The sequence below is a fragment of the Mirounga angustirostris genome, unplaced genomic scaffold, assembly GCF_029215605.1.
Source record: "Mirounga angustirostris isolate CCGP_5_RB_7025 unplaced genomic scaffold, mMirAng1.0.hap1 SCAF_5, whole genome shotgun sequence".
In the NCBI taxonomy this organism is placed as follows: Eukaryota; Metazoa; Chordata; class Mammalia; order Carnivora; family Phocidae; genus Mirounga; species Mirounga angustirostris.
Window position 1 is genome coordinate 16964130 of NW_026991713.1, and position 22413 is coordinate 16986542.

Sequence of the window (22413 nt, forward strand, 5' to 3'; positions counted from 1 at the left end):
GGAATTTCCATGCATATGTTTTTTTCTGAACTATGCCTGTGACTTTCCAAAAGTGTTATGGAACATCTAGAATAATGTCTGATTCAGAGGTGCCAGTGGAAACGAAGGGAGGGCCACATCCAAGAACAGGAATCGATGTGGGGTCATAAAGAATGCATTTATGTCAGAACGATTGTAGCTGTGACTGCTTGGCTGTTAAGGTAAGGTTAAAGAAGATAGCCATCCTCAAAGCAAACCCTCGGTGGGAGTCTGATTTGCAAGCTATACAGTTGACCCTTGAACAATGCAGGGGTTAGAGGGGCTGACCCCCTGCACAGTCAAAGATCCACGTATAACTTTTGACTCCCCCAACACTTAACTACTAAAAGCCTACTGTTGACCAGAAGGAAGTCTTACTGATAACATAAGCAGTTGATTACCACAGCTTTTATATATATATTATACAGTGTATTCTCACAATAAAGTAAGTTAGAGAAAAGAAAATGTTATTTAAAAAAATCATAAGGAAGCGAAAATACATTTACAGTATTATATTTATCAAAAAAATTTCACCTGTAAGTAGACCCACACCGTTCAAACCTGTATTTTTCAAGAGTCAACTATAGTTATGTTGCGAATAGGTGTAAGACACAGAGATAGAAACAGTCTACAAACTGCCCAGATAGGGAATAAGAATGAGCAACCAGACATCTTGGCTTTCGAATTAGATCTTCACAAATCACTGGTACAATGTGACAGATAGGTTGGAAAATACTAATCTGTGATAACCCTTAAATTTTATGCTTTTTTTCTCAAAAGCAGCAGCTCTGAGGTTTATCCTAATTCCTGTTACTACTTTAAAAACTACTATATTTTTACACTATTTTTCAAGGTCAAGCTAAAAAAAAAAGTTGGGTCAAGAGCACATATGCACATATGAATTTAATCACTTGATTTAGAAATTATCCTTGTTTCAGAAAAAGGTTATCCCAACATGGGGAATTCTGAGGGAAACTGCCTCATGAATTTAGACGTGGCTCCCAAGGCAGAAGGGGACAGATTCCTATTACTGGGATTATCTGTGCTATTATTATCTATTCCCACCAGCCTTGTGTGGGGGATATTTTGGAGGACTCATATTTGGGATATCGGATTGGCTATTGAATCAGGGAGACCCCAAATAATATTAGCTTAAGTGACATAGAAGTCCATTTCTCAAGTCTGAGTTGGCTGTGAGAGCTGTCGTAGCAGCTTTATACCGATCACGATGCAGGCTCCTGCCCTTTTTGTTTCATCTTTATCAACACTGGGCTTCCATCTCATGGTCCAAGATAGCTGCCTTTAGTCCCAACTATCAAATCTGCATTCTAGCAAGCAGGAAAGGAAAGAGGGGAAGCAGAGGGCAAGCCTTTATTCAGGATATCATCCAGAAGTTGCACATATTAGTCCCACTTGTATCCCACTGGCTAGAACTTGGTCACAGGCCAAATCTATTTGCAGAATAGACTGAGAAATGTAGATTTTATTCAGAGTGGCTATGTGCTCAGCTAAAGTACAGGAATCCTTGCTAAGAAACGAAGGGGGGCAACTAGCAGTCTCTGCCATGTACATGAACTTGAGAAGAATTGCAAGCATGTGACTAATCTTAAAGTTCCTTCCAAAGGATGTCCTGGGAAACTTTCCCTAGTGTCTGGTCCCAGGGCTGGGACCTCCTGTCTATTGGTCATGGTCATTTGGGCTGCTGGCATAACATAGATAAGAAAAAATACCAATCTGACTTGTAGAGTAGGCTGGGATGTGGTACAGATATAGTTAACAGTATATGTTTTGGAGTTGTGGAATTCATTCTGCCTCTGCCACTTACTTGCTGCATATGATGATGGGCAAGTTACTAAAACTCACTAAGCTTAGTTCAACAGCACCCATCTTGCACAGATTAAATGAAGTGAGGTATGTAATGTGCGCAGCCCTGCACCTAGTTCATGCAAAGGGATCAAAATGACAATGGCTAACTAGTCTTGCTGTCAGAATAGTCAACTAGAGCAGCCAAAAATAGCCCTGGGGCAGCCACATATCAATATGGAAGAATAACCGGTGGATGCCTCAAGCCTATTTCGGTGGTGTATATTTTTAAAAATGAAGACTTCTAAGTTTCTCATCCCATTTTTCTTTCCTAGTCTAACCTTCCACAATTTTCTCCCAATTTTACCTTTTGAACCACCATTTATTCATTTTCCTATCACCTGAAAATGAGTTGTTTTCAGTTTTTTGAACATTTTATGAACATTCACATTTTGTCAACATTATTTTACTGGTCTCTCCCATTCTCCCAAGTGAATTGATCAAGGCATTGGCTTGATGGCCAGATTCCTTCAGGACTCACTTAGGATTTGGAATTTAGGCTTTCTAGTGGAAGCATCATCCCATCCAAAGTCAATGAAGGTTGATGATCCAGAGGGAGAGAAAGGAAAGGGAGCCCAAAAACACAGATAAAAAGCCTTACTTGAAGCTCTTAAAAATCACCTAAAATGTAGTTGCTTTGTGTTGTTGGTAGAAAATAAGTATATATGCTTAATATATGTAAGGTATGTAGTTAGTAAAAGTGATATCTTATTATGGAAAAAAATGAGCTAGTGCTGTCTGCACTCTGGAGGGCCATTCCTTTTCCACAGAGAAGTAGATGGAGCCCTTCCTTTAGGAAAGGACATTTTCTGCAGGAAAGAGCCTTGGATCTTCTCCAGTATGGCAAAACCCTCACAAGGAGCATGTATTCTCCATTCTTGGCCTCTCTCTTCCACTAACTTATCTGATTGGTGAATTTGGGAGAAGGAATTAGACAAGCCCAGCTCAGCTCAAAAAACTTTCTCTCTTTATCTTTTGGGCTCTGTTTGGCGGGGAGAATGTGTTCAGATCTACAGTTTGCCTTCTGTTAAAAGAGACTTCCCTCCAGGAAATAGGCTTGGGAAGGGGCTCTTGGTTTTCCATCTGTGCCAGAGGCTGACTATGTCTAATCTGAGTGCTGATGTACCAGCACTTGGCTCCGAATCTAACAAACAAACAAATATTCTTTAAGTGGCTCTATCAGTAATAAAAGTATAATTTTTTTAATCTATGAAAGAAAAACTTCAGTTAAAATTTTAAAATGTGGGCACCTGGGTGGCTCAGTCATTAAGCATCTGCTTTCAGTTCAGGTCATGATCCCAGGGTCCTGGGATCGAGCCTCACATCGGGCTCCCTGCTCTGCAGGAAGCCTGCTTCTCCCTCTCCCACTCCCCCTGCTTCTGTTCTTCTCTCGCTGTGTCTCTCTCCGTCAAATAAATAAATAAAATCTTTTTTAAAAAATTTAAGTGTTACCTAGCTACAAACTTTTGAGTTTAAATCTATTATGCCTCAAATACATAGCTAAAAATCACGTTAGGAAAATGGGTGGATCATGATAAAATTGTAACAGGTCAAATTCTGGTCACAATCTAAATTGTTCTTTGCCATGTTTTCTTTGTCAATGTTTCATGAAGCTGTAAAACTGTAATGTGTGAATCCATAGCCATATTAACTTATGGCCAGTTTTTTGTTCATTTGTTTTTTAATAAAAATAACTTTCTCTTCCATGCTCAGCTCTAGCTGCAGAGAAAGACGGGACCCCTGTGTTCAAGTTCCCCAGATGGAGAGTCAAGGGCAAGACCATAAAGGAGGTGGCGGAGGCCTACGAATCTGTGGGAGCTGAGCTAAACGTGCTTCCCTTCTGCACACAGTTTATCCCCATGGATATAATTGACAGCCCAAAGCACGGCTCCATCATATATCACCCCTCGCTCCTTCCAAGTCACAGAGGAGCCTCTGCCATCAACTGGTGAGAATTTTTTTAATTATAGAGAAGATGGGCCTACTTCCATTGTCCTATAATCTTTCTGTTTTTTGCCTACGGGATCAAGAGAATAGCTGTGCTTAAGCAACTGGGAGGCCCTGACTGATTGCTACTCTTGCATGAACTCCCCTGAGACTTCAGTGCTCCAGAGGCTGGACAGCATCTCCAAGAATAGCCTATGGAGTACCAGCTCCATTGGATAGAACTTGGTAATTGAGCAAACAGAGGTTCTAGAGTCAGACAAGTTTGGGTTATGCTGGATTTCTTGATCACGGGACTTCTGAGAACCTTTTATATGTGCTTTAGTGAGAGCATCACAATCTCCAAGAGGGAATCTGAGTACACAGTGTTTCCAAACTTATTTGACCATAGAAATTTTCTTTCTTTTCTTTTCTTTTTTTTTTTTGCCTAGAGCATCTCAAGTACATTTCACGGAATGCTGAGTTACCTGAAATTATCTTCTTCTTTTTTTTTTATTTTATTTTATTTTATTTTATTATTATTTTTTTTTAATTTATTTATTTGAGAGAGAGAGAATGAGAGAGAGCAAGCACATGAAAGGGGGGAGGGTCAGAGGGAGAAGCAGACCCCCTGCTGAGCAAGGAGCCTGATATGGGACTCGATCCTGGGACTCCAGGATCATGACCTGAGCCGAAGGCAGTCGCTTAACCACCTGAGCCACCCAGGCGCCCCTTCTTTTTTTTTTTTTTTTAAGATTTTATTTATTTATTTGAGAGAGAGAGAATGAGAGACAGAGAGCACGAGACAGAGGAGGGTCAGAGTGAGAAGCAGACTCCCCACCGAGCAGGGAGCCCGATGCGGGACTCGATCCCGGGACTCCAGGATCATGACCTGAGCCGAAGGCAGTCACTTAACCAACTGAGCCACCCAGGCGCCCTGAAATGATCTTCTTTGTTCTGTCTTCTCCTGTTTAACTTTAAGCTTCTTGAGGGAAGGGACTATGGTCTAACATTTTTATTGCTGCAGGTACACTATAAGGCCTGAATACCACAGGTGCACTTTTCTACCTTCTCTCCTTTACCTGTACATCTCCCTGATATCGCTCAGTGTCAGGTTATTAAATAGGCAGAGAACTACACTAAGTTTAAATGTGGTGAATGACATTTCATTGTATTTGGCATGAATTGATTTCTTTTTTGCTCTTGTAATTGTACCGTGTGGTTATCTTTGCACTTAAACTTATATTTTTTTCTCATTTCACATTGTTTCCACATGCAGAATCACTGGATCAAAGTATATGAATGTTTTTGGGCATCTGGGTGGCTCAGTCGGTTAAGCATCTGCCTTCAGCTCAGGTCATGATCCCAGGGTCCTAGGATCGAGTCCCGCATTGGGCTCCCTGCTCAGCGGGGAATCTGCTTCTCCCTCTCCTTCTACCCCTCCCCCGTGCTCGGGCTCTCTCTCTCTCATGCTCTCTCTCTCAAGTAAATAAATAAAATTTAAAACAAACAGACCAACGAACAAAAACAAAGTATATGAATATTTTCAAGCCTCTTGATAACATAATGCCAATTAATTCCTCAATATTTCTGAAAAGAGTGATTGATTGATTCATTGACTTAAGTTATGCTTGATTAGTATCTCCAAGATTTAAAAATTATTTAGGTCTTGAGCATGGATATGATGTATTACTTCATGCTCTCTTAATATTAGCCTAGCCTCTGATATGCTTTTATATGTATATGTCCACATATTCAGCTTATTGTCTGTATTATAAGCTCTTATGCGCCAACATTTTCTCTTAGGCTAAGCTTTTTTTTCCCCCCAAGATTTTATTTATTTATTTGAGAGAGAGAGAACGCACACACTTGTGCATGCCCTTGGGGGTGGGGGGGGAAGGGGGACAGAAGGGGAGGGAGAGGATCTCAGATCTCAAGCAGACTCCTGGCTGAGTGCTGAGCCCTACTGGGGGCTTGATCTCACAATGCTGAGATCGTGACCAGAGCCAAAAGCAAGAGTCGGAAGCTCAACCGACTGAGCCACCCAGGCACCCCTAGGCAAAGCTTTATAGAACATAAAATGCAAAGAGTTGAATTAATCAACCATCTTTTACTATAATTTACCTAGACAATCTAGAGCTAATTCTAGCTCTGACTTATACCCAAATTACATAACCTAAATAAATAGTTATGAGAACTAATAAGTTCTCATCTACTGAGTATCCTCTGTCTTATTTTCCATTATCTTATTCTGTCTAATATAGGGTCAGGTACAATGTAGGAATTGAACCCCGGTGGGCAAAATTGCTTGATGCCTCAGTAGAAAGCTGACAACTGGCAGTTAATGAGAGGTAGTAATGATAGATTCTAGTGCCCTTTTGAGTGGACTAGAAGTCATTAATGTGTATTAACAAGAAAGACTATAGATATGGGAATGTATAAAATCGTGGTACTATTAAGTAGTGCTTTTTATGAATGCTGACATCTCCTGGCTGTACTGTTAATTTCTCACGGTAGTTCCCTCACTGTCTACTTCCCACTGTAACTAACTTGCACTTTATTTATTTATTTATTTTAAAAGAGAGAGAGAGAACTCACACATGCGAGGCAGGGGGGTGGTGGAAGGTGGAGTAGGGGCAAGGGCAGAGGGAGAGGGTGAGAAAGAATCTCAAGCAGGCTCCACACTCAGTGAGCCCAACATGGGGCTTGATCTCACGACCCTGAGATCATGACCTGAGCCAAAATCAAGAGTTGGCAGTTTAACTGACTGAGACACCCAGGTGCCCCACTACGTTGCACTTTAATATCACTAATTCATCGCTTTGTGTACATTAAACCAACATTGTAAGTTGAAGTTCTTCTTTTCACAGGACTCTCATTATGGGAGATAAGAAAGCTGGGTTTTCTGTTTTCTGGGCTGATGATGGGTTAGACACGGGACCCATCCTTCTTCAGAGGTCATGTGACGTCGAACCCAGTGATACAGTGGATGCACTTTATAATCGGTTCCTTTTTCCTGAAGGAATCAAGGCCATGGTTAGTATATTTACACCATCAAGAAGAATTTAATAAAGCTTTAGCATTTTAGAAATATTTTTCTTTTATTGAGAATTTTCCCATATTAGTTTTTTAAAAAGTATAAAGTTGAAAACAAAATTAGACTTTGTATTCGCCAATAGGATGGTATATTTAGGGTGGAAATCTTACCATTAAAATTTCTTAGTCTATGAAGCTTGTTCTTCTGAGAACAGTGATCAAATAGATGAAGTAGCAATGAAACTGCTTCATTTATTTTGCCAAATACTTGAATCGCCAACCCTGTTTATAACAACTAATTGTAAAGAAGTGTACAGAATCTTAAGAAATTTGGCTATGTAATTTGGATTTCAAACGTATTTGAACTCCATCTGTGTAACAGGGTAAAATTTGGCATTGCTTTATTTATTCATATGTGCTCTGGGTAAAAAGCTCAAAGCATGTGCACCACAAAATAAAAATATATTAGCCCGTAAAAATATTGAAAGATAATTTCAGTGTCATTTAATGTTTTCTGAATTGGATATGGTAGAAGTAGCCACACAGAGATGGACACTAAGATGGTATAAAGCAGCAGCTATTGATTTTGGAGGGAGGAGAGCAGAGCTTTGTTTGCATCATTTAATGATTATGAGAGTAGGGCTTTGGTGTCAGAAAGACATCAAAGTTCTCATTCTACCGCTTATCTGTTCTATGACAATAGGCAAGTCACTTGGCCTCTTTAGCCTTGGTTTCCTTATCTGTAGAATGTGGATACTACCTGACTTATAAAGGCTGCTGAGAAATTAAGTAACCTTTGTGTAAAGCACTCGGCACATGGTCGGTGCTCAAAAATGATCCTTACAATCAAAATAGTATTATGTGTGTTCAGTGGCATTTGCTCAAGCCCAGGTCATGCCCCTGATGATATCACAGCCAGAACTGGCTAAATGAATGAGCTATGAACTGGCCCTATTCTTAGGTTGCCCCTCCACATGCTCTTGGAGAGGTTGTTCAGCAGCCATGCATTCTGAGACATCCAAGAACTCAAGCTCACATAGGCCTCCCTGTGAAGGACTGAGGCTCTCAACTCAAGGCAAACATGAATCTGGCACAGAAGAGAATTCAGGACACATCCCAAAGGCAATTAAACTCATACATAGATTTTAACTATTTTGTAATTCCAAGTGTCCTGAGCTAGAAAGCAAGTCGAATTACTTAAATATAACAATACATCACTTTCTAGAATTATCATGATGAGTGGAAATCACTCACACGGACTTACCTTACAATTCTATTACTGAAATTCCCACTATGTCACCAAGGGGAGGTTGAAATTTGTTTCAACAAGGGAGTCATGTTTAAGTGTACCAGCTCAATATTGGCAGTAGGTAGACTTGGATGCAGATCTTGCTTCTGACACCCACTAGCTACCCCCATGATCTTGAGCCAGTTGCTTCACTTTTCTAAGAATCAGTTTCCTCATCTGTAAAGCTGGAATAATAATATCCACCTGGCAGGATTGGTGTCATGTCTACAAAGGATATTTTACATAAAGTAGCTACCACATTGCCTGGGACATAGTTGGAACTGAAGAAAAGGTAGTTATTGTCATAGTCTGACTCTCTGGACAGATGCTTTTATTTACTTACTTATTTATTAAAGTTTTATTTATTTAAGTAATCTCTATACCCAATGTAGGGCTCGAACTCAGAACCCTGAGATCAAGAGTCACATGCTCTTCCACCTGAGCCAGCCAGACACTGCTGGACAGATTTATATGTAGCAATTCTGTTTAGCAGAAACTTCAGTTAAACAGACGATGCCATTATTGATCATTGGGCCGTAACACAAATCATGTTTTTGACTTTAGGTGGAAGCTGTCCAACTCATAGCTGATGGAAAAGCGCCTCGGATTCCCCAGCCAGAAGAAGGAGCAACATATGAAGGTATCCAGAAAAAGGAAAATGCTGAGGTATTTATATCAACTCAATAACACACCTTAATGGGGCTCCTGGGTGGCTCAGTCAGTTAAGCATCTGCCTTCGGCTCAGGTCAGGATCCCATGGTTCTGGAATCGAGCCCCATATCAGGCTCCATGCTCAGCGGGAAGCCTGCTTCTCCCCTGTCTGCCATTCCCCCTGCTTGTGCTTGCTCTCTGTCTCTCGCTCTCTTTGTGTCAAATAAATAAATAAAATCTTAAAAAAAGAAATAACACACCTTAATGTTCTTGGCCCTTTACTTTTAAGTAGTTCCCAATGTACCATTTCCTGGCCAAAAGGTAGATCTCCAAGCCATCCTGTTCTATTCTGCCCCAACCATGCTTCCACCACTGATGGAGAGAAATGTTTCTATTACCTTTGACACTTACAGCATTAGGAGATTCAGCCTGTGCTTTGTGATTTCCTAGATTTCTTGGGATCAGTCGGCCGAAGTTTTACATAACTGGATCAGAGGTCATGATAAAGTCCCTGGAGCTTGGACAGAAATAAATGGACAGGTATGTTCTAAGGACCAAGTGTGTGTGTGTGCGCGCGCGCACGCGCACGTTACCTTTGTAAAAGGTATTACACATAAATCCACTTTTGCTGGGTAACCTGGGGCAGGTTACTTACCCATTGGGTGCTTTGGTTTCCTTACTGTAAATGGGACTAATAATAGTGGTTATAGATCACCATGAAAATTAAATGAGTCAGTACATGATAATTCATTGAAATACTTAGCCTCTGGCATAAGTATTCAATAAATGTTAACTATTACAGTGCTCAGTAAGTGCTAGCTAATAGTCATAGAATTATAATCACAAACCAATTAGCATCACATTCTCTCGGTTAGTCTGAATCCAGTGCTATTTCCATTAACTGACCCACAACGCATGCTGTACTTCCCATCAGTAATCACACTGTACTGTAACAGTCTGGTTGCTCCCCACATCTGCCCTCACTGACCACCCCACCACCACCACCTCCACTCCCCTTTGAAAACCCTCGCTTTAGGCTGAGACGTCTGCGAGAACCTTGTGTCTCATTCACCTTTATATCAGTGTGAATAAATGCTAAATGTCATCTGGATGTGAGACATTCTTGAATGTCTTCAGTTGTGCCTTCATAGATTATCTCTTGCTTTGTGTCATTTCTATAGGTGCTTGATACGGTCTCCCGCACTGGGGTATTCCAATTTTATCATAAATGGTAACACCAACTTGAGCTTGCTTGCAGGGAGTGCTGCTTGTATACACCCCTGTTTACAGGAGTAACTCCCTCCCGTCACAATCTGGGTTTGATCTCTTTCTTAGATGGTCACGTTCTACGGCTCATCATTACTGAAGAACTCTGTGCCTCCTGGAGTGCCACTGGAAATTAAAGGTGCCAAGAAGCCTGGTCTTGTTACCAAAAATGGACTTGTTCTTTTTGGTAATGATGGAAAAGCAGTGAGTGTTCAATATGGTCACCTACAAAGTGACGTTTTTGGTTTCCTTCTATGACCCCAGCTGCTAAGGGAATATCTTTCATGAGGTAATCTGGCTTTGCAGTGGAATATGGGAGGCTCGAGATATCTGTGCCTTGTTTCTCTCTGGGGATGAGCTGGCTCTGGGTGCCTGGATGAGAACAAGTCTCCCTGGGATGCGCCTCAGGGACTTGCACAGTCTGCTTTGTGACACAGTAGAAAGAGTTTGGAATTTAGTCAGGAAACCGGATGCAAACCATTCCTCTGCCACTTACCGGTCTTGGGGAGGATGCTTCTCCCCTCTGAGTCTTCATTTCTCCGTCTATAAAACAGAGCGTAGTCTCACCGGTCTGCGTTCCCACTGCTGGAGGCTGGCAGGATCAATACGATGGATGTGGGACTCTTTGGATGCTCATTGCCTTGCCTCCCATGCAGCACTCACACTGCCCATGCTTGGGAGCAGGGGCTCTTGGCTTCGGGGGACTCTTTGAAGAAAGCAAGGGGAATTCGCAGGTTGCACATATATTCTGGTAGCATGCAGGGTAGATCAATAATTAAAATTGTAGGCTTCAGGGTCCAGCTAGGTCTGGGCTGTAACCCCAGCTCTGTGACTTACTAGCTGTGTGGTGTTGGGCAAATTACTTAACCTCATTGAGCCTCCATTTCCGTATCAGTAAAACGGGGATAATAACGGCACCTGCTTCCACCAGGACTTATGAGATTAAATAAGACACATACATACATACCTAGCACCATGCCTGCTGCAGAGTAAGTGTTCAGAGGAAAGCAGTAAGAGGAGGTGGAGAACTGATCGTTGTAGTAGTGGGAGGAGGAAGAGGAGTTATAATGAGCCTCAGTCTAAATATATACATTTTTCAGTAGCTTATTATCCATTTCGAGGTGTATCTACCCCTAGACTTCACTTTCTCCTTTCTGCTGCCATTAGTAAAATACCATTTCAGTCCTTTTACACATAATGGTGAGTGCTTTCACCCCATATTTTTGTATTTGCCGAATACGCTGATCCTTGTATTCCTATAATATGTAACACCGACCTCACTTTTGAATTGTCCTAATCTTCCGTTCTTCTGCTTGTTTTGTTGCTATTTTGTAGCTGATGGTGAGAAATCTGCAGTTTGAAGATGGAAGAATGATCCCTGCTTCTCAGTACTTTTCAGCCGGGGAGACATCGGTGGTAGAACTTACAGCCGAGGAGGTGAAGGTGGCAGGGACCATCAAGGTGAACATGTGATGTCCTTAATGTTACTCTTATCTTAAAACTGAAGCCATTTTGTAACTGGACCATCAGTCTTCAGAGTAGTGAGCATAGCACTTTCTTGCCTCTTTTTTTGTATGAGCTACAGTAGGAAATTAACTCCAAAATTTGTATGCAAATTTATTTCTCACTCACAGAATTATGCAAGGCAGTTCTAGGTCGGCATGGGGGTGAGGGGTGAAGCTGGAATGTAAGGACTAGGGGTGGAGTCATTCGGGGACCCAAGCTCTGCTATTTTCAAGGTCACCGTAGGGGTCATCTACATTTCAGACAGCCAAGAAGGGCAAAAGAGCACAGAGAATTGTGTGAAGGAGGTTTTTCATGGGTCAAGGCTAGGAGTCAGGTTCACTTCCACTCATATTCATTGGCTAGGAGTCGGTCACATGGCTGCATCTAACTTGAAGAGATGCTGAAAAATGTAGTCAAGCAAGGTATCCGAGATGAAAAAAAGTAGTTTTGGTTGAGGAGCTGGCCAGTTTCTGCCACTGTGTTCTTCATGGCACGTCCTTCATAAAAATTACCCTTGCTGTACAGGTCATCTGGGCTGGAATTTTAAGCAATGTTCCTGTTATTGAAGACTCCACAGACTTCTTTAAATCTGGAGCCAGCTCAATGGATGTTGTCCGGTAAAACAGTCACCCTGTTGACTCACACCCCTCCCCTCCAGATTTTGACTTTGACTTTGAAAATCCAATCCAATCCTTTGTTCTGGATGTTATCACTTTACCATACCCACTATACTCTGTTTCTCTTTTCTTCCTCTTTTTTGGATTGTTTGTTTCCATGGTCAAACACGTATATTTGTTCCTTCCTCTTTGTTGCTAGCCAGGAGTTGTTTTCATATGTCCTGTATACCTAGAAAACCAATGCTTGTAATTGTTTGTTTCTTTTTTAAAAATCTGTCCTCACATTTCTTAAATAATTTTCCTCCAATATGGCACTGGAATGGGAAGTTCTGGCTGAGAACGTTTATCAGGAATTACCTACATAGTCTGATTCAGAAGGATACCCGACGTTGATCGTACTTCCCCCAATATCTTTTTTTCCTATCCCTCTAAATTACCCAGTAAGATATATCTAGAATAAGGACTATCAGGATACTTGCAAGAGGAAGAATAATTACCCTATAGTCAGAATTTCTCTATAGAGGTTTATGGCAAGTTGAAAGAGCTAGAGTCCTAGAACTCTCTCTTTTATGGCAAAATAAATAAATTAAATTAAAGGTCTGCGAGGATACTAATAGCAGAGAGTCTTGCAGAGATATTTTTTTGTTGAGGGCCACACTACAGCCATTCGCTAATTAAATAAGTTAAAGAGTGCTGCTCCTCATGTCAAAAAAAGTGAGTGTTCTTGATGATCATTCTGTTTATTTGCTTATTCACTCATTTATTCCACAAAATTCATTGCATATGTACGACATATCAGGAACAGTTTTGGCACTGGGAATACAGTCATGAACAGGACAAAGTTCCTTCATTCATGGAACTTTTATTCCAGTAATCCAAATAATCATCTCCAGAGCAAATAGTATTATCAAAGTCAAGAGTTTTGGTTCCTCAAATTACAAATTTCTCAGCTATGATTCACGAGTTCCCTGAAACTTCTAATTTGCTCAACTAAAGATTTCAATACTATACTGTTAACGCTATTTTTTCGCTAGCAAGATACTCCTCAAGAATTGCCCATTTTCCGCTTGAGTATCTGAATTACTATAATCACCTGATACTGTTATCTTGAACGGCCAAAGCACCTCATCTCTCTTGGAGAAGAAATGACTGAACAACAACCAAGGTGGTCTTTCTGTCCTGCATCTATCACAAGTGCTATTCCAGAAATGGCAAATAACAGCTATAATTTGAAAAATTAACAGCAAAAAATCAAAGCATCGGAAGAGACTTCAAAAATTATCTTGACCTAGTGCATGATTCTACTTAGTAGCTACACTAACCATGTACAAGCACATGTTTGTTTCATTCTTATACATGATCTAGAGACAATATTATACCATATGACTTTTGTTTCATAATCTTTACAGTTAGGGACTTTATTTCTCATTCCTTGCTTACCTTTGAAAGGGAAGGAACTGATTTTATGTGCCCCTTATTATCTTGCTTGCAAGTAGGTAAAATGTTTTTGCCTTGGTTTCTTTTACTTTTAGCCATATACAAAGTTAAAAACAAAAGAATATCCACTGTCCTTCAAGACAGCTTTTTAATTTTGTTCTCCCGGTCTTATCCAATTTCTCCAAGTATTATCATGGAAGATCTCATAGGCTATAAATAGGCATGTGACATGTCTTATCTCAAAGCAACTTGACAAATGTAATAATATGGTTCCCCTAAACCCTTTTAAAAATGTAAGTAATGTGAGTTGCTTCTTACTTTAAGGCTGGTTGAAGAGATCAGACAGAAGTGTGGTGGGCTTCAGCTACAGAATGAAGATGTCTACATGGCCACCAAGTTTGAAGACTTCATCCAAAAAGTTGTGAGGAAACTGAGAGGAGAAGATCAAGAAGCAGAGCTAGTCGTGGATTATGTAAGCTTCTCCATGCTGCCTGAAATCTACATCATTAAGACTCATAAGCTATAAGGGAATGCTATGCCTTTTGTTCATTTGTTTTTACATTTATGACCTTTTTGAGATAGCTATTTTATTGAGATAAAATTCAGACACGATAAAATTCACCTTTTTTAAAAAATACTTATTTATTTATTTTAGAGAAAGAGAGTGTGAACGAGCAGGGGGAGGGGCACAAGGAGAGGGAGAGAGAGAATCTCAAGTGGACTCCCTGCGGAGTGCAGAGCCTGACATGGGGCTCAATCCCAGGACCCTGAGATCATGACCTGAACTGAAATCAAGAGTAGGCCAACAGAGCCACCCAGGCACCCCAAAATTCACCCTTTTAAAATGTACAGTTCAGTGGTTTTAAGTATATTCACAGAGTTGTGTAACCATTTACCTCTTTCTGATTATGGAACATTTTTATCACCCCGTAAAGGAACCCTGACTCCACTGACAGTCATCCTCTGTTCTCCCCCTCCCCCAGCCCCCAGAAACCACTAATCTCTTTTTGTCTCTGCGGATTTGCCTACTGTAGATATTTCCTATACATGGAATCACACAATTTGTGGCCTTTTGTACCTGACTTCTTTCACTGAGCACCATGTGGTCAAGGTTCATCCACGTTGTTGTGTGTGTTGTGTACTTCACTCGTTTTTTTGGCCAGATAGTATTCTGTGGTATGGATAGACAACATTTCGTTTATCCATCTCTCAGTGAATGGACATTTGGGTTGTTTTCACTCTTTGGCTATTATAAATAATGCTGCTATGAAAATTCATGTGTAAGTTTTTGTGTGAACACATGTTTTCAGTTCTCTGGGGTATATACCTAGGAGTGCAATTGATGAGTCATATGGTAACTCTTTAACTTTTGCGGGAGCTACCAAGCTGTTTGCCAAAGTGGCTACACCATTTCACTATCCCTGTAGCAATGTAGAAAAGTTCCAATTTATCCACGTCCTCACCAACATTTGCCTATTGTCTGTCTTTCCTATTTTAGTGGTAGGTGTGAAATGGTATATCATTGCAGCTTTGACTTACATTTCCCTGATGACTAATGATGAGCACCTTTTCATGTGCTTATCGGTCATTTGTATATCTTCTTTGGGAAAATGTGCATCCAAATCCTTTACTCATTTTCTTGGAATGTGTGTCTTTTTAATGTTGAGTTGTAAGGGGCTTTTGTATATTTTGGATACTAGAGCTTAATCAGATATATGATTTGTAAATATTTTCTCCCGTTCTGTGGGCTTTTTGTCACTTTTTTGACAGCTTCCTTTTTTTTTTTAAGATTTTATTTATTTATTTGACAGAGAGATAGCGAGAGAGGGAACACAAGCAGGGGGAATGGAAGAGGGAGAAGCAGGCTTCCTGCTGAGCAGGGACCTCAATGTGGGGCTCAATCCCAGGATCCTGGGATCATGACCTGAGCCGAAAGCAGACACTTAACGACTGAGATACCCAGGTGTCTCAAAGAGGAAGTGATTTTAGCTGCAATCTAAAGGATCACTAGCCATGCTAATAGAAATTTTAGGAGGGGGGATAGGAAAAGAAAGAGAGAGTATTCCAGGTAGGGGTTAGTCGTAGCTACTTTAACAAAAAAGGTGGGGAGGGGATTTTGAGGAATTGAAAGAAGTTCAGTATGATGTTTATATTTTTCTTTTATTTATTTTATTTTTATTTTTTTAGATTTTATTTATTTATTTGAGAGAGAGAATGAGATAGAGCATGAGAAGGGGGAGGGTCACGGGGAGAAGCAGACTCCCCGCTGAGCAGGGAGCCCGATGCGGGACTCGATCCCAGGACTCCAGGATCATGACCTGAGCCGAAGGCAGTCGCTTAACCAACTGAGCCACCCAGGCGCCCTATATTTCTTTTAGAGCACCTTGTTCATTGGTCCCTATTGGGATTTTCTCTCCACAAACATGGTAATGTTTCAAGGGTTCCCTATCTCTGGTATCTTTTTTTTTTTTTTTTAAGATTTTATTTATTTATTTGACAGAGAGAGACACAGCGAAAGAGGGAACACAAGCAGGGGGAGTGGGAGAGGGAGAAGCAGGCTTCCTGTGGAGCAGGGAGCCCGATGCGGGGCTCAATCCCAGGACCCCGGGATCATGACCTGAGCCGAAGGCAGACGCTTAACCACTGAGCCACCCAGGCGCCCCGCTAAAGTTTTGTTTGTTTTTTTTAAAGATTTTACCTATTTATTTGAGACAGAGAATGAGAGACAGAGAGCATGAGAGGGAGGAGGGTCAGAGGGAGAAGCAGACTCCCTGCTGAGCAGGGAACCTGATGCGGGACTCGATCCTGGGACTCCAGGATCATGACCTGAGCCGAAGGCAGACGCTTAACCACTGAGCCACCCAGGCGCCCCGCTAAAGTATTTTTAATTAAAGCATAGACATTGATTTTTTTAGACATAATGCTATTGCGTACTTAATAAACTACAGTGTAGTGTAAATATGGCTTTTATGTGCACTGGGAAACCAATAAATTCATTTGACTGGCTTCTTTGCAATATTCTCTTTATTGCAACAGTCTGGAACTGAACCTGCAATGTCTCCGAGGTATGCCTGTATATGTCTTGTCTTGCCCTTTTTGCTCCTCTATTTTTCCTTTCCTGCATTTTGTTTGTATTAAAAATAGTCTAGTGTGCCATTTTAATCCCTTATTGTTTCTCTTACTATAGATTTTTAGTTAGTTTCTTAATGATTGCCTTGAGGATTACAAGGAACATTTTTGTTTAAAACATTCCAGTTCAGATTAAGGTCAACCTAATAACAATAGTAAAGAAAAACTTTGTTGTAATTTAGTCTGCTCCCTATCCCCACATTTATGATATTATTGTCGTACAAATTACATCTTTATACATTGTAAGCCCACCGACATAGTTTTATAATCATTGCTTTATGCATTTGTCTTTTAAATCAGATAGGAGAAGAGTTAAAGACAAAAATACATGTATACTGACTTTTGTATTTACTTTTTATCAGTGTGCTTTATTTCTTCATGTAGATTCAAGTACCGTGTAGGGTCCTTTCATTTCAACCTGAAGGATACCTTTTAGCACTTTTTGAAGGGCAGTATGCTAGCTTCTCTGTCTTTGTTCATTTGGGAATGACTTAATTTCTCCTTTGTTTCTGAAGGGTGTTTTTGCTGTATATGGAATTGTTGGTTGGCAGTCTTTTTCTTTCAGCACTTTGAATATGTCATCGTATTGCCTTCTGGCCTGCGTGTTTCTGAGCATTAGTCATCTATTAATTTTATTAAGGATCCATTTTATGTGATGCGTTGCTTCTCTCTTGCTGCTTTCAAGATTCCTTCATTATCTTTGGCTTTTGACCATTTCATTATGATGTTTCTAAAATGGATCTCTTTGAGTTTATCCTACCTGGAGTTTGTTGAACTTCTTGGATGTATGGTTTAATGTTCTTCATCAAAGTTGGGATATTTTCATTTGTTATTTCTTCAAATATTCTTCCTGCCTCTTTCCCCCCTCTCCTCTCCTTCTGGAACTCCCATTACGCATGTGTTGGTACATTTGATGGTGTCCCACAGGCCTTCTTTTGTCTTCCTGTTTTCAGACTGGATAATCTCTTGACCTATTGTCTAATTTGCTAGTTCTTTGTTCCTCTTGCTTCACTCTACTGTTGAGCCCCTGTAGTGAATTTTTAAAATTTCAGTTGTTGCACTTTTCAGCTCCAGAATTTCTCTTTGGTTCTTCTTTTAGAATTCTTACCTCTTTATTGATATTCTCTATTTGGTGAGACACTGTTCTTTTACATTCCTTTAATTGTTTAGACATAGCTTCCTTTAGTTATTTGAACATATTTATAAAAGCTTATTTAAAATCTTTCTCTGATAAATCCAGTGTCTAGGTCTTTTCCAGGATGGTTTCTATTGACTATTATTTGTCCTATGTATTGGCCACTCTTTATTCTTTCATGTTTCTTCATGTATCTTGCAATCTTTTGTTGAAAACCAGCCATTTTAAATAACAGAATGTGGCAACTCTGGAAATAGGACCCCTCCTTTCACAGGGATTACTGTTGCTGGTTGTTCTTGCTTTTTTCTTTATTTAGTGACTTTCTTGGACGAATCCTGTAAAGCCTGTATTCTTTGTTGTTTGCCACCACTGAAGTCTCCACTCAGCTAACTAAGTCATCAGTTGATGATCAGACATTGATTTCCTTAAATTTCTTGAACTGATAAGTCTCTCAGCCTTCACTGAAGGACTAAGGTAGTTTGTGCAGAGCAAGCTCTGAGTCAGGTCAAATAAAGACAAACATGGAGTATAGAGCTTGACATTGGGAAGCTCTGTGGAGATAAGGCCTCTTGGGAGCTTCTGGGGATGATTTGTCCCCCTCTGGTGACTAACAGGCTGCTGGTTTTCACAGCCACCATAGTTGTAAGGATGTTGGTTTTCATACTGCAGAGCTGTCAAGAGAGAGATAGGAAAGAGTAGGGCAGTTAATATACCACAGAACTCACTGTGCTTACAGAGATTCAACTATTTTTCTTGAATAAATGGATTCTTTCAAGCTTTTGGTTAATTTCCAGAGTCATGAGAAAAATGATTTTGACAATATTTTCTAATGTTCTTGTGGCTTTTATGACCTAGTCTACTATTCCAGAAATGCTCCTTATCCATGTGTTTTTAATAAAATTTAGGTAAATTTGAGGGCGCCTGGGTGGCTCAGTTGGTTAAGCGACTGCCTTCGTCTCAGGTCATGATCCTGGAGTCCCGGGATCGAGTCCCACATCGAGCTCCCTGCTCAGCGGGGAGTCTGCTTCTCCCTCTGACCCTCCTCCTTCTCATGCTGTCTCTCATTCTCTCTCTCACAAATAAATAAAAAATTTAAAAAAAATTAAATAAATAAAATAAAATTTAGGTAGATTTGGGAAGCAGTTTAGCATCCTCTGGTTAAGAACACGAATTTTGGTGTCAGACCCACCTAAGGTTGAATCCACGTAGCATCGCTTACCAGCTGTGTGACCTGTGGCAAGTTACTTTGCTTCTCTAAGCCTTGGTTTCCTCATATATTAGATGGGACAATAATAATATCTACCTCATAGGATAGTTGGGAGAATCAAACTAGATAATGCATGTAAAACACTTAGCGTATTTCCAGAATGATGAGTTTACAGAAGTGAACTATATGCAGAGACTAGACACATCAAATCAGATGAAGATTCCTTCATTATATCCTATATAAACACAACAGAAATATTTCATAGAAGTATTTCTTATCTGTGGGATAAGAGTAGATACTGTCTTGATATTTTTTGTTTCTTTTTTAAGCATTATCAATTTCTCTATATGAAATTATACTTTTTTTTTTAAGATTTTTATTTATTTGAGAGAGAGAATGAGATAGAGCATGAGAGGGGGGAGGGTCAGAGGGAGAAGCAGACTCCCTGCTGAGCAGGGAGCCGGATGTGGGACTCGATCCCAGGACTCCAGGATCATGACCTGAGCCGAAGGCAGTTGCCCAACCAACTGAGCCACCCAGGCGCCCAAAATTATACTTTTTATACCTCGTGCCATTATGAAATTTTATTCTAATAATGCTCTTTCACATATGTTTTCTCAGTTATTCCTCATAATAACTGTATGAAGCAGGTAGCATTATCCCCTTTTAATTTTTTGAAATATTTTATTTATTTATTTTAGAGAGAGAGCACACACGTGCAGGTGGCGGGGGGGAAGATGGAGAGAATCTCAAGCAGACTCCCCGCTGAGCGGGGTGCCCACCGGGCCTGATCTCACAGTCCTGAGATCATGACCTGAGCCAAAATCAAGGGTCAGTCGCTTAACCCACTGAGCCACCCGGGCACCTCTCCCCTTTGCATTGTTGAAAAAACTGAAGTTCATAGTAGTTAATGGACTAACCTAAATTCATTCGCTAGTTAACGGTACAGAATAGAATTAAGGCAACACATTTGTAAGAGAGAGAGAAAGTGAAAAATGGGGAAGGAACTTAAAGAAAAAAACTTAAAATGGCAACATTGTAAAAGGAAACTTAATCCACAAAGGCAATTTCAAGGATACAAATGAAAGCAAGGGCTGCGCTCCATAGATGTTGCCACTAGATGGTGCCGTTTCCATTATCTGGAGGCCTTTTGAGTTCTCTCATTTGTGTAAGGAAGAAAATCTGAGGTATTTATTTATATGGCCCAACCTAGAGTACTTTGGTCGTCAGAGATGCTAGCTCCTTGGCTCAGTGGCCAATCTGAGCATCACGAGGCCCAAATCTTACATATGCTGGTCTCTTCTGGAGAGTAGGAACTAGAATCCTATAGATAAAACTTCTCCCGCTGCATTAGTGAGTAAACTTGTTTATTGCTATTTGGCATCAAATGGATAAGCAGAGAAATCCACTGAACCTATTAATATAATTCTCTATCTTAGGTTTCGAAGGAGGTCAATGAAATGACAGTGAAAATGCCATATCAGTGTTTCATAAATGGACAGTTCACAGATGCTGACGATGGAAAGACCTATGAAACTATCAACCCAACAGATGGATCTGTGAGTAAATTACTTGTGCATGCAGGGACTACTGGTTGTGACTTTTTAATTTATGCACAGTTGTAAAACTGACAGTCTTAGGAAGTTAGTTTATTCTATCACTTTGCCTCTGAGCACTTACTCTAAATGCACTCTGTGTATTTCTTTCAACTGTTCAATTCTAGTAATGGCCACTAACTATAATCACCTGTTTTATTGGATGAATATTTCTGATGAATTTAGACAGATAACTATACCTATACACATCAGAGGCACACCTTCAATAAAACTATATGCAGAAAAGAATTTTTGGACTCTGCAAGCTCATGGCAAGAAATTCAGCTTCCCTAAGCACCAGGAGAAATAAATATATTCTTCCTAAATGTGTCTTTCCATGGTGTAGGGTGACATGAGAGGTCCCAAATTTCAGGCTAAGGATTTCCGTGTTAAAATTGTTCTTTACTATGCTACTGAGTGTATTGATGTTCCATCATAAATTCTTTGGGTTTTATAAGTAATACTCTATTTTTCCTATTAATATGATATTAATTTCAAGAAGCATATTTCTGTATCTCTATGTAAATGACCTATAGCCTGTTTTTGTTTACCTTGAAACAGACAATATGCAAAGTATCCTATGCTTCTTTGGTGGATGTTGATAAAGCAGTAGCTGCAGCAAAAGATGCCTTTGAAAAAGGTGAATGGGGAAGAATGAATGCAAGAGAAAGAGGAAGATTGATGTACAGGTGTGGTTCTTAAAAACACAGATCTGCTCTCTAGGGATATGGGCTAACATTGTCCCCCAAATATTCTAGTATGCACCTATTATACGCCTCCTGTTACTTACCTCATATAAAATTCCATATATGTGAGTTCCTGGTTTTTGTATTATTGTTTGTAACAGTCAGGGTTCCAGTCGGCAAAAAAGTTTAATAAAGAAACATTTATGGAGATGTGGGCAAGGTCAAGGGGTAATGAAGTACCCAGTTAGGGACAGCAACAGGGGGAAGCTATTAGTACTCTAGGGTCTGGGACAGAGGAAGGGGCTGTTGCTGGAATCTGGCAAGATCTGTAGCTGTAGAAGACCACACTCCAGTGGTTTTTGGTGGAGGGACACAGCAGCTGCTGAACCACAGCCCATCTGTGAAGGAGCTGGGGAATGGAATCCCCGATCGCTTTCTCTCCCGGGGGTGCTGCCCATTGGCTTCTCATTAGTCAAGCCCAGTGACAGAGCATGGGAGCCAGGTGATGGAGTCTATAAAGGTCATCCTCCCGGATCACAGAGCGGTGTGGAGGATGCATACAGAACAGCAAATGGGGAATAGCACTTTGTTGTTTTCAAAGACGAATTTTAAATCCACTTGACCTGTAGAGAGTAGGAGTCAGGAGGAAAAATACTAAGGCCCGGAAAGGGTATTATAAATCAGTAACCGAATATGCCAAGACTAATTAGATTCAAGCATAAATTCTCTTTTCTACTGAATTTCTAGAGCCAAATAGCTGACCTTGGTCAAAATATCTCTTAGAGTAGGATATGGAAGAAACATTGAGGGAGAGGGCTTTCCCCCTTTAACTGTTGTTAAAGTTGTTTTATCTCTCTAAACCTTACTTTCCTCATTCATACCATGGTCACAATAATACAAACCCTGCAAGTTATGTAGTGAGGCTTAGCGACAAGTTTGCAACAGATGAGGGCTTGCACGTGAACATAGGTTTTATTATTCTTCAGTCACAAAGTCATCCATATGTAAGTATTTAGTAGTGGTGGTTCAGGTCCATCCTTTATCCTCAATTATGAA

At 40.4% G+C, this 22413-nt stretch overlaps 1 protein-coding gene across 1 annotated transcript in view; it reads left to right on the forward strand.

Annotated features, from left to right (window-relative positions):
* The window catches only part of ALDH1L2 (aldehyde dehydrogenase 1 family member L2), a 68141-nt gene that overhangs the window by 15028 nt on the left and 30700 nt on the right, over window positions 1-22413 (forward strand). The window contains exons 3-12 of the mRNA XM_045872693.3: window positions 3595-3829; window positions 6675-6840; window positions 8693-8794; window positions 9230-9319; window positions 10115-10249; window positions 11381-11506; window positions 12077-12168; window positions 13930-14077; window positions 20516-20635; window positions 21233-21360. Of these exons, the coding sequence (XP_045728649.1) occupies window positions 3595-3829; window positions 6675-6840; window positions 8693-8794; window positions 9230-9319; window positions 10115-10249; window positions 11381-11506; window positions 12077-12168; window positions 13930-14077; window positions 20516-20635; window positions 21233-21360 (1342 nt within the window). The remainder of the gene's footprint in view (window positions 1-3594; window positions 3830-6674; window positions 6841-8692; window positions 8795-9229; window positions 9320-10114; window positions 10250-11380; window positions 11507-12076; window positions 12169-13929; window positions 14078-20515; window positions 20636-21232; window positions 21361-22413) is intronic.